The following is a 19055-nucleotide window of genomic DNA, read 5'->3' as shown; positions in this document are numbered from 1 at the left end:
AATGGAAGAAACAGAAGAAAACCAAAAGAAAAAGAACAAAAACTGAAAAAAATAATAGTAGAAAAAACCAAAGAAAAAAGACATAGAAAACCGCCTGTAAATGGTCAGCCTACTCACGCATGATTGAAATAATAATTAAAGTGAACATAGAAGAAATACTAGTTATTAAGATAGTGAAGAAGAAAAGTCCTAACTAATTTTTTTTTGTTTCTCTAACTCTATGCCAATACCATAAATTATTTATGGATTAACTCTAGTTGATGCAACATTAAAGTTTGGAACTAGCGGGGTAGCAAAATTATGTAGAAACAGTCCCAGAGGCAGAAAAAAACAAACTTAGCGCATCCACCATACGAGGTCGCAAACTACCGGCAGAAATCAAGGCTCGGATTAAGCATGTGCAGTTGTGTGTCCATTTCATGATGATGCAGTCATGCCATGGAGTTTCTCATGATTCTTTTTTTTTTTTGATATCATGGAGTTTCTCATGATTCAGCCACAAGTGGTGTTTGAGTTTGTCAAACTCTGTTTGAGTATTGATAATTGGACAAACAATTAACTCCAGTCAACTAGTGTCTCCACTCTCCAGTACTAACGACTGAAGTACTAAGCCAACAACCTATTGGTCAATAGACTGTTTTGCTTTTTCAGCTTGCGTTTAGTAACCTATACTGTGGTAGTTTAGCAAGTCTGGAAGCCATTATTATTTTCATTAGATGATTTTGCTCCCCTTATTTTTCACTTGTTATGTGCCAACTGACATTTTAAACAGGTGTTTTGGCTTGTGAGGCCAGAAGGCGCTATGGAATACTTCTGTTACATTTTAAAGGGAAACTGCCCACATTTTGGCAGGCACGGCTTATGCAGGGAGCAAGATATTATTTTTCCTTTCTTTCGCTTGTCCTGATCATTGATTGAGAGGAATCCTATGTGCAGACAGATGCAGAAGCGGAGTGTTTCAAGGAGAACAAATCCAGCGATGATAATGGCAGTTCAAGAAAAGATGCCGAAGCTGATTCAAGAAATGCAAGTAATAAGGATGTTGATCAAAATCCTCCAACCGGCAGAGCCACCAAAGAAAGATTACATCCATGCATGTCAGGGAAAGAAGGGGTCAAGCAACTGAAGGCCATATAGCCTTGCAGAAAGCCATGTACACTATATTCTGACGAGAGATCATTACCAGCAAGTGTGTTTCTAACACACTAGAAGGTGGTCTTCTGTCTGCAGAGAAGGACTCTGATCTTCAACCTCCATGTGCAACCTATACTGTGGTAGTTTAGCAAGTCTGCAAGCCATCATTATTTTCATTAGATGATTTTGCTCCCCTTAGTTTTACTTGGTATGTGCCGACTGACATTTTAATTAGCTGCTTTGACTTGTGAGGCCAGAAGGGGTTTACAATACTTCAGCTATATTCTAAAGGGAAAATACCCATGTTATTGGTATGCACAACGTATTTAGAGAGTAGGAGATTGATTTTTTTTTTCTTTCTCTCATCTGTCCTAATCTTTAATTGAGTGGAATCCTATGTGTAGACTGATGCAGGAGGTGCGTTTCAGGGTGAACAAATCCAGTGATGATAATGGCAGATTCAGAAAAGATGCCGAAGCTGATTCAAGAAATGCTAGTAAGGCTGTTGATCAAAATCCTCCAACCGGGCAGAGACACCAAAGCAAAGATTACATCCATGTTAGGGCAAGAAGAGGGCAAGCAACTGAAAGCCATAGCCTTGCAGAAAGGGTGGGTTCAATACACTACCCATTGACAGGTGTTGCCAAGATGGTGGTTTCAGACTTACTGATGTATTACCTTGTAATGGCTTTGTGAATAATTGATAAAATGGCTGCATGCATCGCCCAGATGCAGAGGCCGGGGGTGCATCCTCCTTTTAAAAAAAAAAGTGCTGTCAGCTTCGTGAAGAATGGCCTGTCTAGTTGTGCAGCTAAGATGTGCTTTTAGATCCGTGCAGGCAAAGGAGAAGTGCATCTACTACTACAGAAATGTACTACATTTTACATGCGGATCCATGTGGCAATCAGTTGGCCCAATAAGATGTGCTTTTATTAATGTAGTCTACACTGAAAAGGAAGAAGCTCTAGGTAACATTGCCCAGTTAATTGTAGGGTCGTCAGTACTTATTTGTTTGTGATAGTCATATACATTCTCTGGGACTGAACTCGCACTTTTTTAGCAGTTCATTTGCTTGTGAATTTGTGATAGGCATACAAATTCAGTGTAGAGAACCGGCCAAGTGAATTCAGTGCGCGGAATTTCTTGTATTTTGCTTGAAATGGCGACTTAATTGGCACGGCACCGCTGCTGGTCTTCACTTGATTGGCTTTTTTTATCACCAAGTCGTGGTTGCAGAAACTGCAAATAAATCAACAGTTTCTTACCATTCAAAAGTTTTCCGACGATGTTGATTTCTATAGTCAATCAACTCCATTCAACCATTCATGTCTCCAACCAACCAACCAACCAGCCAAGGAAGAAAAAAAAATATATAACTCCGGTTTACTGCCACCGGAGTTCCATTGAACAGGATTACTGTTCCAAACATATATACACCTGACCTGACGTAAATACACGGGACTCCCAGCCACTATGTTGGAAATTCTTCAGTTTTGCACCAGCTTACTGATGGATGGCAAAATACACAATCAGTGCCTATGCATCTGCGCGACATTGTTGTCATTTTCTCGACAAATAAAAGCTTATTGCCCATACAGTCATAAAGTACAGACCACATAATATTTCTCTTTTCCTACTAGATAGATGGCGAAACATAAAAAAATGTTCAACTTGAATTCATGCTGCAGCACCAAAATAGTTGCTGGCTCCATTGCCGGGTTTTCTCTGTATTCATTCATGCATCCAAAAGCTGCAACCAGCAGGATGAAAGCCTCCCTTCCACCTGACCATACACCAGGGTTTAATATATCAAGAATTTTCATGTTTCCACGCATAGGATAGCTGCTAAATTTATGAAACAGACCACGCATGCTATTATATGAACCATTGGCTAAACAATTGCCGGTAAAGAGTATCAGTTAACATACTGCTAATAGTTTCTATCAATAACCATTCTTTCGGGGTTATGTAATTAATATATGGTAAACCCAGAAGTTCATCAGTTAAACTGTCCCACTAGCATTGGTGCCATAGCAAAAGAATAAACCACAAAGAAGAGAGCTCTGATATTTCTGCATGGAGGGAATAGCAGGAATTGAAGCACATCATGCTAGCGGTAGTGCCAGTACCTAGTTAATGATCTCGTCATCTGCTGTTCTTGTCTGCCCTTCTTGTTTCTTGTTTTCATCCCTGCAGCCTCATGCAGCTACTTCATCCTCCTACTCTGAAATAAATATGAATAATTATTGAGAAGAGCGACCAACGATCAACTTAATAAGTAGGAGAAGTTATACTAATTCACCTCCCGATTCAGATGACCTGCTGGACATGAAGTGTCGCGACAGCATATCCCTCGCCTTGACAGCGTCTTCATTTGCTAACTGGCGCACTTCCTCACAGTAATTCCTCTTTTGCTTGGTGCTCAGCATGGCTGTATCATCCTCCATTTCTATGACTATGCTATGCAACATGCAGCAGGCATAGATTGTCTCACGTATATTGACGGGGCTCGGCATCTTTCCCTGCAGGTACTTCCATGTGTCTTTGAGCCTTGCGACTGCCTTCATAGCACAGGTTGTGGCTGCGGAGTGTCTCCTATTGAATTCCGCTTTGTAATCTGAGTGGTCTTCTTCATGGTAAGGTGTGAGTAGCCAGGGGAGAAGAGGATATCCTGCATCACCAATTATGTATTCCCCGACTTCTGGTTCATCTAATGCTACCTTCAGCTTGCTGCCATTCAGCCAAGCGCCCTTCTCGCACACTTGGAAGAGCTCAGAGTCATACAATCTGTTTAAGTGGTTTAATCTACCTGCTGGTCCAAACCAAATGTCCATGAACCTCATCTCTGGATCAACGATGACTTGCAACTGAGTGCTCTGAATCTTCTCATGGTCGCAGTTTGGTCTAAATGTAATGTCAATTGTACAAATAACACCGCAACAGTTATGCATATTGTGGATCTTGTCAAACATGGATTTGATCTTATCCATTTGTCTGGAGTCTGGCCAGCGGTAGTGGTGATCTGCTTTCTGCCACACAGCAGCAACAAACCTCTCAGTTACCAACAAGACCGTTGACTCGCTCACACCAACAGAGGATCCTATGGTCTCTGTTGGCTCAGTACATTGCAACCTTCTCAAAGCAACAACTACTCGATCTTGTAAAGATAGCACCCTCCCATCAATAAAGGTGCAGCTGTTCATATCTTCCATTGACGGTCCCATCACCAAGCTGCAGATGTAGCTAAAGGTTTTTCTTGTCATTTTGAAGACAGACTCAAATCTTTGTGTGTCCTCTAAAAAAGTTAAGGTTCCTGCATAAGAAAAAATATCGTAAAAGTGGTTACACAATCCATAAGAGCGAGCTCAGATGTGACAGTTAAACAGTGAGATCCAGCAATACACATATAAGCAGGGGAGTAGGGACCAAGTGAGAACAACATAAACTTAGCAAATGAGGGACTCCGGCCAAATCAGACAGTAGCATTGGTCAACAAATAGTTACAAGATGATAAAAAGCTACTCATCTGTTTTCTTCAGAGAAAAAAAACTAGTAATAGATGCTGATGAAAGGTAGAAAACAAAGAGAATAGTTCAAATAAACAGAAAAATTAAGATGAACGAGCAATGCTAAATTACCTCTGGACATGAAAGAGAGGCCGACATTTGTCTCCAAGTTGTAGGGGTTAGCTGTGTACAAGACGTACCATTTCCTTGGATTATCACCTTCACATGCATATGCCTTGACATGCTCAACATGGCCGAACTTGTCCCACTCAGGGCCAGATTGTCCCGCGGCTATGGAAGCGAGCAATGCTAGGCTGCAGTATAGCTCCAAATGCCTTGGGTTTATACCTTTCATGTATTCTGGGATTGTTTCCATGTCTTTATCCGCGAGAACGAACCTCTGGAGTCCAGGAACACCCTCCAGCACCTTCAGCTTTGTGCAGTCTTCGATGGTAAGCTTCTGCAGTCTGGGAAGATTAGTGATCCTCTCCAAGTCAAGGTTTTCATCCAGGAACAGTTCGACTACACATGGAAAGTTCTCTACATAAATGAGACCCTGGACATATTGTATAAATAATGTATTCAAAGACCTTGCATGGGAGGCAAGGCCAGGAGGAAGACACCTCAATTTGCAGTGCCCTATCACGAGTTTATGCAAGACAGGAAATGCTTGCACTTGCTCCTCCCACTCCCAGTCCTCCCATTCCACCATTCCTAATAAAATCATCTCATGCAATCTGGGAAACGCAGGCACCATCTGGGAAGGACGAGGACTGTGCTGATGGTAGGACTGCACGAATTCAGAACCAACACGCTTGATGGCCGGAGCACAGTCAATCTGAATGAACTCCAAATAAGGGAGCTGACACAAGCCATCAGGAAGTTGTTTGCAGCAAGACAAGTCATTAATGAACAGAATCCTCAAGCTCTTGAGGGGCACAACTGATGATGACATCATCCACCTTGGGAGCTGTCGGCCAAAATACCCATGGATACAAAGAATTTCTAACCTGGGAGGAGGGCAGAGCTCATCAAACACATTCTCGATCCGTTTTTGCTCTTCCTCTTCAATCAGTCCATTGTCCCCCAATACACTACTGCATGTTAAGTCTAGGCGCGTAAGATGCACCTTCTCACTAAGCTTTGCCTTTGTTGCGGACGAGGAAGCAGTTACATTCTCCAACCCTTGTATTCCAACATGCTTGAGCCGATAAAGAGGGCCCAACTCATCCAAACTACACCACTCACCATCCATCCGGGCTGGAAACCCATCTATTATCCTCAGATTTGCCAGATCACGGAACCCCTTAGGTATGCCATCTATACTTGTGTTGTTGAAGTTAAGATACCTTAGCTGCCCTAACTTTACAATGCTATCTGGTAGTTTAACAAATTGTTTGCATCTTGCAAGGTTAATATACTGCAAGAATTTCATCTTTCCAATGCTATCTGGCAGACTAGATATATCAGTGTTTTCTAAGGACAAGTACCTCAAGTGCTTGAGTTTATGCACAGATCGAATCAATGCAACATCTGCAGATTCTATGCATAAAGTTCGTAAACATGGAAAATTACCCAACGAAACACTAGGCTTCATATTTAAGTGTCCAACTGATATTAGTGTTCTCAATGTCTTTTGTGCTTGTAAAGAGCTCCAGTCCAACCCATCTGATTCCGATGCTTTGTTTTCTACAGATATCTGAAGAAACTCGTGTACATGAAGTTTAGTAACAACATCAGTTTCTTCACTGTGAGCTACTAGTGCCTCATCTCTAGACACATATTGAGCAAATGAGCGTACAACGTCATGCATGTTGCAAACACGTTGATCAACGTAGTATGCATCAGGCTCTATAAGGTTTCTTAGTATCAGCTCCTTATAGTACTTGCTACCTAGTTCTTCTAAGTCATCTGAGGTTCCGTGAAGAAATCCTTCACCAATCCACATGCCAATTATGTTGTCTCTTCTAAACAATGCAGCTTTTGGGAGAAGGGAGTAGCATAGAAAGCATTGTTTGATGCTGGAAGGTAAATCTTCATAGCTTAAATATACTGCATGATTTAACTCTTCAGGCATTCCAGATACTGACCATATAGAATCATCCAGAACCATCTCCCAGTCACGGCGCTTATTGTCCTTTTGGCACAAGAGCCCTCCCATTACTTTGATAGTAAGAGGCAAACCATCACATTTTGCTACAATTTGCAACCCAATATCCTTGAGCATATCAATTTCATGTCCATTTGTCTTACTTGAGACAATCTGCAAGCAGGTTTAACCGACAGTCAATGCAGAGAAGTTGGCCTTTATAGGAAAAATAGCAATTACTGGTCGCTTAGTGCCAATTCAATGTTAGTCAATAATAAATTTATAAATAAAAGAGAAATAATATACCAGTTAATGTACTACCTAAACTGATTAAACACAGGTCCCGCTTGATAGCTTGGTTTTTTCGAAGTATTCTAAGATTACTACAGTTTTTAAGATTACCATGGTTCTAATTACCGTCAGTTGCTACCACTAAAAATTTTTCCCCCCTCCTGCCCCGTCGCGTCAGCCGAGAGGAACCGAGCGAGCAGATCCTGCTGGTTGAGCTTGCTACACACTACATAGGCGTGCGACTGTTGCTCCTCTTGCTCGTGCGATTTTGTCCTACGGTGGTCTTCATGCGTTCAGTTTGTACATGCTGGTTTTTGTGCATGGCTGTTCGGTTTTCAGCGGCCAGCTAGTTTGGAATACATGTGTTATCAACAGCTAGAGCTAATTTACATTGCCGATTCCGCATACAGCATAGAGAAACAGGTCACGGTATTCATAATACTTCAAAACACTTTAATATGCTGAAACTTTGGTGTTTCATACCTACTGGCTAAAATACTATAGTTTTCAATACTTTGGTTTCTGAAATACTATCCTATCAAACATATAGTTAAGTTACTAAGGTGGTATAGAGAGTTTAGTTTTACGAAAAGGGCTAGAGATGCTCTTATATATCCTGACGTGATATGAACCTATCAATCTGGTATGAGTCCAGACTTGATCAACTGCTACCAGCCCGCAGAGTGCGGGCTATATCCTTCTTCTGGCTTGGGCGCTTGCTATAGTGTATTTCCTACGTGACGGCTCAAAAAATGATACATGTGGGAATATATAGGTTAATAGTGTGTGGTGGCAAAATTATAGTGCCCATGTGTTGTATCTTGTATGTATCCATCTTGCAACCTCAAAAATAAAGATGGCGTCAGGCCACTCCTAGGCTCCAAAGAAAGGTGGACATGTTCTTAGCATCGTAATGCAGGAAAACTCAAATGTGGCACCCTAGTTATCACAAGTCCCTAGGCAAAATCTGAGGTGGCACCATACATATATACTAGATAAAGGGCTAAGATAAAACGCTCAAAAAACCATGCATTGAGAAGGTTGTATATAAGCACCCATCATGCAATAAGACTATAAGAGACATCCCACCATGTGTGCCTTATTAGCTTGCTCCAAATTAAGCATGGAACTAGTAGTTATTAAAGATGCATGTAGTTTCGTTACGCACCTGTTTCTTGAGCAACGACCAGGCATCCTCCTCCTCTAATTTGTTGACATGGTGGTAGGGAAGCTCAGCTTTCATCCCTCGGGCTACTTTTTCATCTCTAGTAGTGATGAGGACTCGGCTACCTCGAGCCACAACATTATCCAAGGGAGTTTTAAGCACATCACCCCATGCTCCATGGTTCCATACATCATCTAGTACCAGGAATAGCTTCTTTCCTTTCAAGGCAGTGGTGAGGACCAACTGAAGCACAACCAATGCCTTTTCACCTCCATGTACACCCCCGGCGAGCGTGATGATTGTCCTTAGTAACTCAACCTTGTCAAAATCCTTGTTGATGCTTAACCATATTGTGTTGTCGAACTCGGCCTTCATGGTTTCATCGTTGATGACGTTCTGGGCAAGAGTAGTCTTGCCAATCCCACCGACACCAACAATGGCCACGACCATGATGTTGGTGTTGCCCTCTTTTTCAGCTAACATGATCTCAACCAGCGCTCTTGTGTCTTCGTTGATCTTCTCCCCAACTACACCTGACCGGTCATATTCCCCTGTCGTCTCACGGTTGGGATTAGCAGAACGAGTGACCTGCACTTTACTGCTACGATCCTCATATGAACCGATATTGATGAAGCTGAAAGCAGCGCTTCGCTCCGTGATGGTGTCGAGCCTCTTGTTGAGTGCCTTGATGCGGGTGCCGATGTCATGGGCATGGGAGGGATTCTGCATGCAAAAGAGCAAGGGGTTGAAGCACCCCACATCTAAAGTGGACGAACGGCGCTCCATGGCCTTGAGCTGGCAGAGGTCGAGTATATCAGCAGCTTCGTACATGGCACGCTTGAGCTGGCCCACCCACTCTTGCACGCTCTTGTCGGTGATGTTTCTCCTGTCAGCGTCGGCGAGGAAGTTCTTGAGGTCCCTAAGCTTAATGTCCATCTTGTCAATCTCCCGTCTGAATCCAAGCAGCATGTGCACCTCTTCCCTCGCCATCTCCGTTAGCATGTTTAGCACGTAGGATGCAAAGGCATCCAGGACCATCGCCATGTTTGCTACGTTTCTGATGTAAACAAAATTAACCACATATCATAATCATCCCCGCCACTCGTTGCAACTGAAGATTGCCAGCCAAAATTATTGAAAAAAGGCAGCACTAGAATGCTAACATGGGCACACATGAGGAACGAGTTATAATTCATAAGCCTGGGCAAACTACCTAGATGGACAGATGCACGCAAAACCAGCGAAACGTAAAGAGAGGGATGCAAAATTACCTTCAAGGTGGATGGATGTTGGGTCCTGCTCTAGCTCCTCTGGAGCAACTCGTAATACATCAGTACTGGTGAAGGGCTAAAAAGGACGAGGCACTGCGTATATATAAGCCAAAGGGAAAATATATAATTAGTTCTCTGACTCTGTCATGTTACTAGATTACATGCAACTTGTATGGGATTAAACATAACTCGCACATTGTGATCGACGGAAACATCCGCACGCGTTGAGCCTTGGATTATTCAGCAGACCGGCCTGTTGGCTGGCAGGTAAGCTAGCTGATGAATGGTACGATAAAATTGATGCCACGTCTGATGTTAAGAAACACCAACAGAATTAGCTGGACCTAGATATACCCGTCTCCTATCAAAGGTTGTGCAGGGAAGGAAAGGCATAGACCCCAGGACCCAGGAGCATCCTGGTATTTTCCGGAAGCAAGTGCCGTACAACTAAAAAATTGGCTGTTTGTTTGGAAGCTAGCCAGAACCGAAAGACCCTTTGTGATTCAATATCATAGTTTCACACTAGCCTAACTTGCTGCACAATGTACTACATTATACTATAATAAAGGCCTTTCTGATGGGCACCCATTGGTTAACTAGCACTAAATGTCGCCATCTACTACGGATATTTTGAGGCCTGGCAGTTTCCTAAGACTTCTTACAAGGTTGACCAATCGGCTGGCATAACCTAGGTTAGGTTCCAATGCCCTGCCTTGTGCGATATACTAGTGGCACCCGATGTATATGAACTGCGTAGTTAGTGAGTGAGGCAATATTATCAGTGCTATAGAGATGGAAGACTGAAGATCCCTGAATCAAAATGAGTTCATCATCATCAGACACTCTCATCCTTGGTGGAATCAAAATGAGTTCTGTGTGGCTATGCTATGCTTTTACTGGGCCTGATAATGGTTGTTGTTGCTTAAGTAATTCCGGGTTGTCTACTGACAGTGACCTTGGATACTTGTAAATGTACATTATGATGCTGGAAGCCTGGATCTGAATTAGACTGACGCCCTCATCAAACACAGCACATACGGATGTAGCAAAAAACACGCAGATTCTAATATTACTACTACTAGTAGTAGTAAAATTAGGGATCAAAGAGTGAATGGAGCAAACGGAATAGGAGTGGGGCCTGGGTGCGGATGTGGTGGATCCAGGACGTACTCTGACCGGGGCGACGCCGGTGGACGACGGAGAAGACGGCCACCTGTTCGTCGGGCAGCGCCACCGGCGCCCACCACCTCACGGCGCTGCTGCCGAATCCTCCTGTCGCGGCGGCACGGCGGCGCCTGCGCACAACCATCCATCCAACCAGAGAGTCGCTCAGCCGGCGCCGCCCGCGACCTTTCTCCCATCGTCGGGCCCGAAAAGGCCAAGCCCATTGCCAATGCTCCAACAGGCCGCAACGGGCGCCCCTATGTCTCGCTTACAGCGCGACACAGTGCAGCCTCGCCTCAAGCAGCGTCTAGAACAGGCCGACCCAGCTTCAGCCTTTTTCTTCTGTTGTTTCTTTTCTTCAGCTGCAACTCACGGGTGGCTGGAACTAGGGAGAAGGAGCCCCCCACCCCCTCCGATGCTCGGTGAGCTGCAGCAGCTGCAGGGACGGAAACCCTCCACCGCCGCAGCGGAGACGCGACCTTCCCGAAGCAGCGGGTCATGCGCACCGCCGGAGGGAGAAAAGATCTTGTTATCTACAGCAGCAACGAGCGCAAACCTCTTTTTACCGGAGCCGGTATGTACCGGTGCCAAATCCACCCTTTAATTCTTGGAGACGGGAGTACACTATCTACGTGCATACTAGTATTCTTTGTATTCTGTTGAACAACACCATACATGAAATGCCTTGTCAACTCTTGTCAGCACTTTTTGTCAGTACGATGCATGCATGGCTCAGACATACTCTCCTCCTCTGTCTCCCATAACAAAGGTACCATTTAAGTTTCATTTGACATTTTCAACCATTCATATTTCTTAAACCAAAATTACGTATGTGAAATATTTTATATATTTGATCTCCGGGTGTCAAGACCTTTAGAACAAGATCAATTTTGGATACATTTCAAATACATTTGATTTTCAACATTTCAATTAACTTATTCCACTCTATATATTATGTGTGAAACTGCTTATTTCAGTGTTTGAAACTGATATTTGCGAAATGAGTGAAATATATCTTTTTTATAAATGAGTGAAATCGTTTACTGATATTAGTGGAATTAGTGTAACTCAAAAAAATAGTGACAATAGTAGTTTGAAATTAGTGAAATATATGTTTGAAATCCATCCGTGAAATATATTCAGAAATGAGTGAAATTAGTTTTTTTAAGAGTGAAATATGTTTTAATAAATGCGTGAAACATGTTTTTTGTATAATTAAATCATATATAGTAATGAGTGAAATATATCTTTTAGAAATCGATCTTTCCTAAATGGAGTGAAATCGATCTTTTAGAAATCTGTTTTTTGCATTGAGTGAAATCAATTTTGAAATATGTTTTCTTAACTTAGTGAAATTATTTTTCTGAAATGAGTGACATCGGTTTCTTCAGATGAGTGAAATTGGTTTTTTGAACATAAAGAGATGAGTGTGTTTTGAAATGATTGAAATCATCTTTCTGAAATGAATGAAACTGTTTTTTAAACGACTAAAATCTATGCTTTCTCAACTTAGTGAAATATGTTTTCTCATCAGAGTGAAATTGGTTTTTTGAATATAAAGAAATGAGTTTTTTTTAAATGACTGAAATCGGCTTTCAGAAATGAGTGAAACATGTTTTTGAATTGACTAAAATCTGTGTGTTTTATAATGTGTGAAATCCATTTCTTAAACGAGTGAAATCGATTTTTTTAAATGATTGAAATCTTATCCTAGATTCCCTAGAGGCTTCATTCGAAAAAAGAAGAAGATTCCCTAGAGGCTTCATTCGAAAAAAAAAAGAAGATTCCCTAGAGGCTTCGCCTTCATTGACGCACCACGCTCGCGCCGCCTCTACCCATCTCTCATCCCGGACGAGTCGATGACTCCTGGTACGCAGTGCGGGATGAGAGATGAAGGCGAAGCCTCTAGGGAGAAAAGATAGCGGCCTCTGCTTCTCTACTCTTCTCCAAACTTGCACACTCGTGTCCCTTTCTTTTCTCCCCGTCGCTTCCGCAGATCAAAATTCAAAACCGTAGCCAACTCCTCCGCAAGCACGTGATGGATTGGCCATGGCTTCCGCCCTTGGAGCCCAGGTACGCGCGCTCTTGTCTTACACCCTCCGCGTGCGCGCGGCTTCCCCGTTCGTCTGCTGCAATCCGCCGTCGCCCGCTGCTCTTCCCTAATGCATCTCGGCCGGCTAGCTGCTCCGTGGTAGCCCCACAACACCGTTCCCGCGAGGTCCCCGGCGTATGCCCGACCATCCTAGCTGCCGTACTGCTGCTGCGGGCGCCTTCCCCTTTCTCCCGTACGCGCACAACTGGACGCCCGAGGTGCATGTCAGATTTGTGACAAATCTGACTGCCCTGCTTCAGTTATGCGTATCTCTTTCTCCACTGTTCGTATTGCGTAGTAAATTATTTTTACTTTATACACAAAAAGTTGGCACGAATCTCATAGAAAGATGGCACCGTATTCTTTATTTTCACTAACAATCCATACCTGGATGCCTTCTTTCTCTAGCTTGGCACGGGAATGTGGGCAACTAAAGTTTAGAGGAATCGGTACTAAGAAGGACCTCTGAATGTGCCACTTGGTCTAGAAAGCTATAGAGATAATTGATTTGTTTCCATGTCGACTTTTCTGTATTCAGCCTTAGGAGAGAAAGTGCTTTATGGTAGAAGCTTGACATAGGTGTGGCCTTGAATGTCCAGTCCAGGCTTTTGGTGAGTAGTCTGAGACTCCTGTTCTCTCTACAGATTCGGAATTTAAAAGATAAAAATGGGAGTTTGCTGCAGAATTTATAAGATCAATGTACTGATGCATTTTATAACTGTCGCTGTGTCTCAGCAATAGACCTCCTGATGTTTCAGGGACCAAGTGTTATTGATCTTGAGGCGTGTGACCATGCAGTATGCAGTCCCTCTGTTTCTTAATACTAGATGGTCTTGTTTTTCTACTTTTTGAAGAAGCATTGCACGACGCCATGATGCTTCCTCACGTAATCGTGGCTTGATGGAGTTTGCTGCGCCTCCTCCTCTCCCCCTCCCTCGCCGCCGCCAGGGGGCGCGAGCGGGCGAAGCCCGGTCGTCGTCGCCGGCGGCGGCGAGGCCCTTTTGTCTCCTCGCGCAGGTGGATCGGCGCGGGCTAGATCTCTCGGGCCGGGACGCGGTGCTCGTTGCCGGGCGCGGCGGCGCAGCGGTGCTCCGGCATGGGCCAGCGACGGTGGCGTGGCGGCGGCGTGACAGGCGGCAAGGAGGTGGTGCAGGCCGGTGGGTGGTGTCGGCGGCAGCTGCACCCCTGCAGCGCCTCGGCGTCGCCTCTGGCGCTGCGGGTCGAGTTCGACCGGGTCGCGGGCGGCCCTCTCTCCGTGGCTCTTGTGCGGGAGGGGGGCGGCGCGGCAGCGGTGGCAGTGGGCGTCCCCGTTCAGTCGGGCCCTTTGCGTCGGGACGGCGGCGCTCGGCTCGGGAAGACCCCCCTGCTGGCTTCCCTTGGGCGCGGCGGCGGCCGATCTGGTTCCTCTTCCCCTTCTTCGGCGTGCAGCGGCGGGCAGTGTGCTCCGGATGGTCCGGGCCTGTGTGCGGCCGATCCGGTGGTGCTTCCGTGTGCCCCGTCGCCGATCTTGGCCTTGGGCTGCTCCGTCACCTCCCCCTTCCCCCGGACCGGCTATGGTTGCGGTTCCTCTCGTGGCAAGGTGCCTGCCGGTGACTTCGGAGTCGGCTGGGGGCGCAGATCTGGCCAAAGTTGTGTCTTTTGGTGGCTCTCGCGGTGGTCCGGTGGCAGGACGGCGGTCCTGGCGGTGGGAGGCGCGTATGTCGTGGGCGAATTGCGCGTATGTCGTGGGCGGACTGCGCGTCTCGGTTGCGGGCGCGCAGTCATGGCTGCTTGGGCGGCATGGCTGCGAGTGGTTGGCGGATCGGGGATGTGACAGGGGGATTGAAGCACCGGGGTTCATCACCTGTCCAGTTCTCGCACTGGCCGACGGTGGCGGCATTCGCGGATGTCGTGTTCCTTCTTGTAGGCTCCGTCGTGGTGCTCCCTCTTCCTCGTCTCGCTCCGGGTGAAAACTTGATCTTCGGATCGGACGGTGATGACATTACGTGGTCGTACCCTTCTTGGAGGCATCGTCTTGGAGCCCTCGGTCCGGCGTGGTTCGTCACACACCCCCCCGACGATTTCTCTTGGTGGTCTCCGTCGGCGCTAAGCGGTTCCTTTTTTGCACATCTTGTAGGTGCTTGGTTGTCGTTGTGGATGTGTTTCGTTGCCCGGTTTCCTTGTATCTCGCCTTGGGTATGTGTGGTGTGTGTTTGTATCGATGCTTGGGTTGTAAGTGGTTGTTGCTTTATAATATAAAGCGGGGGAAACCCTTTTTCTTACAAGAACAAGCAGCCGCTTACAAAGAGAATGGATTTTTTTTCAAGAATGGCTTTAAGATACTTTTGAGTAATTTCTAAATACTGTTTTACTACTTGCAAAGTTATTTGAATGGTATGGCACACGACAAAAATTGTTTGAGTGGCAAATTGTTTTTTCGGTTTCTAAGCACATGTTTATTTATTTTATCGGCACGCTCACCGGCCCCAAGAAGCCTGTCTACGCTGCCATGGGCGACACTGGTAGGTCAGAATAGGAATCATGTGCGAGACAGAGACATCATCAATAACCAGTCGATCTGGTCCATGATATCCAGCATCGTATGTCCATAGCGCAAGGCACGCTTTTCAGAAGTAACCTCGCAAGTGCATCGTTGATCAATCGGTATATCAATTTGGCTGCAAGCATATACATTGCCCTTCTAGAATTATACAGACATGGGAGGCCAAATGTGAACCAACAGAGCCATGGGTAAGCACCTGCATGCATAAATATCAGGCCTAGGTGTCCAGAGACATGTGACTTTTTTCCATTGCAACGCATAGGCCTCTTTGCTAGTCAAATATAGAATATCCATGTACTTGCGCATAATTCATGTCCTACCTAATATTAACGTTCAATTAATTTTCTGTCTAATATCAAAGTGCAATTAATTTTCTACCAACTATCAAAATACATTGCACATACAAATTTACTAGTATAATACCTAAAAACACTTTACATAAAATATTTAAAAATTGTTTAATCAAGAATTTACAAAATATCAAATATGTACTGAAAAAATGTTTTTGAAGTATACTAAAAATGTATGACAAAAATATACAATTTGTATGAAAAGAGTTGATCCTTATATTTAAAATGTTAATCAAGTATTTGAAAAATGTCAATCAAGAATTTTAAAAATGTTGAAAGTGTATAAAAAAATATTTCTCATGTATATGACAAATATTTACAAAAAATATGAATATGTATGAAAATAATATTGATCATGTATTAAAAATAATTAAACATGGATAAAAAAATGTCAAACATGTACTTGAAAAATGTTAAACATGTATAAGAAAAAAATTGTGTATGCAAAAAGTTTACAATCTATATAAAAAAGTAGAAATCAAAAAGTATAAATGTGTAAGAAACATGATGATATATGTTAGTTTGAAAAGTGATATTATATAGTGGGATAGTACTTGAAATTTTGTAACGCGTATAAGAGAAATGTTTCTTGTGTATAAGAACAATGTACAATCTGTATGAAAAAAGTAGACATCAGATCATATATCTGGAAAAAATTATGTATTTGAATAATGTACATTGTCTATGAAAGTATGTTTATCGTTACTAAGAAAATCTTCAAGCGTATTTTAAAAAATGTTGACCATATATTCATTTTTTTTTTCAAAACGAGTATTTAAGAACAAATGTACTTCGTGTATTAAAAAATGTTTAGTGTGTAGCAACAAAACGTTTCACATGTAAATTTTGGACTGACAAAAATAGACATGTTTGAATAAAATAGTAACCAATTAAAACCAACAAAAAAAACAAAGAGAAATGAATGAAAGCAATGAAAATGGAAAAAGAAACAAAGGAAAACCAAAGAAAAAAAGAATGAAACTAAATAAAATCAATGAAAACTGAGATGGGAAAAAATGCACCAAAGAAATGGTGGAAAGAAGTAGGAAAAGACAAAATTCCAGTGAAAAACAAGAAAGAAACATAGAAAACAATTTAAAAGGCAAAAGAATAAACAGACAAAAAAATCGAGAAATGCCTTGAGAAACAAAGAGAACTAGAAAAACAGAAAGAAAATAATAATGGAAGAAAACTGGATGTCAACCAGAGAACGACACGCGACGGATCAAGCAAACCAGAAAGAGCGAACGAAAAAAAACAAGAAATGAGGAATAAATATGAGAAATTAGTGGACAGAGTAACTAGATGAACAAATTGAAATGTACGAGGAGTTATTCACCTCCCAATTCGGATGACATTTTGGCCAAGAAAAATTGCGTCAGCATGACAGCGTACTCATTTGCTAATTGGCGCACTTGCTGATGGTAACTCCAATCCTCAGCGTCAGAGCTTGGCATGGCTGCATCATTCTCCGTATCTATGACTATGTTATGCAATATCCAGCAGCCAGAGATTATGTTACCCAGAGTGTCCGGATTGACCGGCCACCATGTCTCCTCTTGCAGGTACTTCCATGTGTTTGAACTTTGAACCTTGCCAGTACATTATTCAGCGTGCATGTTGTGGCTGCGGAGTGTCTCCTATTGAACTCCACCTTGGAGTCAGAGAGCTCTTCTTCCCTGTAAGGCGTGAGTAGCCAGGGGAGAAGAGGGTATTCTACATCACCAATTATGTGTTCCCCGACTTCTGATCCATCTAATGCTATCTTCAGCTTGCTGCCATTCAGCAAATCACCCTTCTTTTCGCAAAAAAAGAAGCAAATCACCCTTCTGGCACTCATTGAAGCGTGAAGAGTCGTGCAAAATGCTCAAGAGGTGCATGCTACCTGTTGATGCCAACCAAATGTTTGTGAACCTCATCTCTGGATCAATGATGACTTGCATTATAACACTGCAATTATTCTCACTGTCGCGGTTTGGTCCAAATGAGATGCAAGTTGTACATATAACACCACAATAGTTATTCATATTGTGGATCTATTCAAACATGGATTTGATCTTATCCATTTTAGTTGAGTCTGGCCAAAGCAAGTGCTGCTTTGCTCGATTGCACATCACAGCAACAAAGCTCTCAGTTACCAACAAGACAATTGACTTGTTCACACTAACAGTCAATCCTATCATCTCCCGTGGCTCACTAGAGTACAACCTTAACAATGGCTACTAGATCTTGTAAAGACAGCTCCCTCCCGTCAACAAAGGTGTAGCATTTCATATCTCCCTCCGATCATGTTACTTGTCGCTCAAACGGATGTATCTAGCCCAGATACATCCGTTTGAGTGACAAGTGATATGGATCAGAGGGGGTAATTCAATTCCGGACTCACCAAGCTGCAGATGTACCTAAAGGTTGTTCTTGTCATTTTGAAGACAGACTCAAATGTCTGCGCATCCTCCAAAGAAAACAAGGTTTCTGCATGAGAAGAAAAGAGTGAATTAATTATACCCTCGAGAACTTTCAAGGCAAGAGCTCTGCTGTGGCAGTGCTAATATGGAACATATATTTAGCAATGTGAGGGAGTGCAGCCAAATCGGAAAATAGCATTCATCAATAATAACCATTACAAAATGATTAGAAGCCAGTCATCTGTTTTCTTACAGAAAAAGGTACTCCCTTCGATCCAAAACAAGTGTCGTGAAATCACGGCACTTATTTTCGATCGGAGGAAGTAGACATTACTACAATGTTTTTGTTGATCTAGTCTGAAAGGATGCATTCAAGAGAATGAGAATAAAGGGAATATATTCAAACTCCAACATATCGATGAAGTTAGATACTAAATCAAGGCAATCCCCTACCCCCGCGTCGCCAGCCCCTGGCGACACGGGGTGCGATCTACTGCGCCGGCCCTAGGCCTCCGCTCCTCTCTCCTTCCTCCTGCCGCCGCCCGAGGCCACGCGAGCGTTGCTTGGCCAGTGACGGCGGCGGCGGGGCCCTCCCCCTCGTGCGGTGGTGGCGATCTCCTGTCGGCGGCGGCGGTTCATGGATCGGCGGTGCACCGGCGGCAAGGAGCAGCGGGCGCCCAGCGGCGAGTGTGACGGCAACGACAGCGCAGGCGCGTTCTCCCCACGGCCTAGGAGCACCTGTGGCGGCGGCCCAGATCGCGGGCCTCGTCCGCGGGCCGGCAGATCTGGAGGACGTCTATAGGCGGGCATGATGGGTCTGACGGCGCCGGTTGAGGCACCGCGGCGGTGCCGTGGCCGGTCAGGCGACAGCGGCTTGGATCCATCGTCCAGTCCCCGGCAGAGATGGCGGCGATCCGTGCACGAGATGCTTGATGGAGGTCCTTCAAACAGATCCGGGTGGAAACTTGCTTTCGGCTTACTGCCAAAGCCGGCGGTGGCGGCGCTATTTTGCGGCATTCCCTTCTTGAAGGCATCGCCGAGGAGAG

The 19055-nt window shown here is 44.2% G+C and overlaps 1 protein-coding gene across 1 annotated transcript; it reads right to left on the bottom strand.

Annotated features, from left to right (window-relative positions):
• Nucleotides 1-1254: 1254 nt before the first annotated feature.
• LOC109781035 (putative disease resistance protein RGA1) lies at nt 1255-9509 on the bottom strand. The gene is made up of 5 exons (XM_073500901.1): nt 8189-9509; nt 4773-6903; nt 3454-4447; nt 2748-2979; nt 1255-2373 (listed from the first exon to the last, which is right to left on the bottom strand). The coding sequence occupies exons 1-5, from the start codon at nt 9227-9229 to the stop codon at nt 2302-2304; spliced, it is 4470 nt and encodes a 1489-aa protein (XP_073357002.1). The 5' UTR covers nt 9230-9509; the 3' UTR covers nt 1255-2301.
• Nucleotides 9510-19055: the final 9546 nt, after the last annotated feature.

This window comes from Aegilops tauschii, chromosome 6 (assembly GCF_002575655.3).
Source record: "Aegilops tauschii subsp. strangulata cultivar AL8/78 chromosome 6, Aet v6.0, whole genome shotgun sequence".
Taxonomy (NCBI): domain Eukaryota; kingdom Viridiplantae; phylum Streptophyta; class Magnoliopsida; order Poales; family Poaceae; genus Aegilops; species Aegilops tauschii.
Note: the sequence above shows the minus strand (reverse complement) of the source record. Positions and strands in the feature narration are given on the sequence as shown.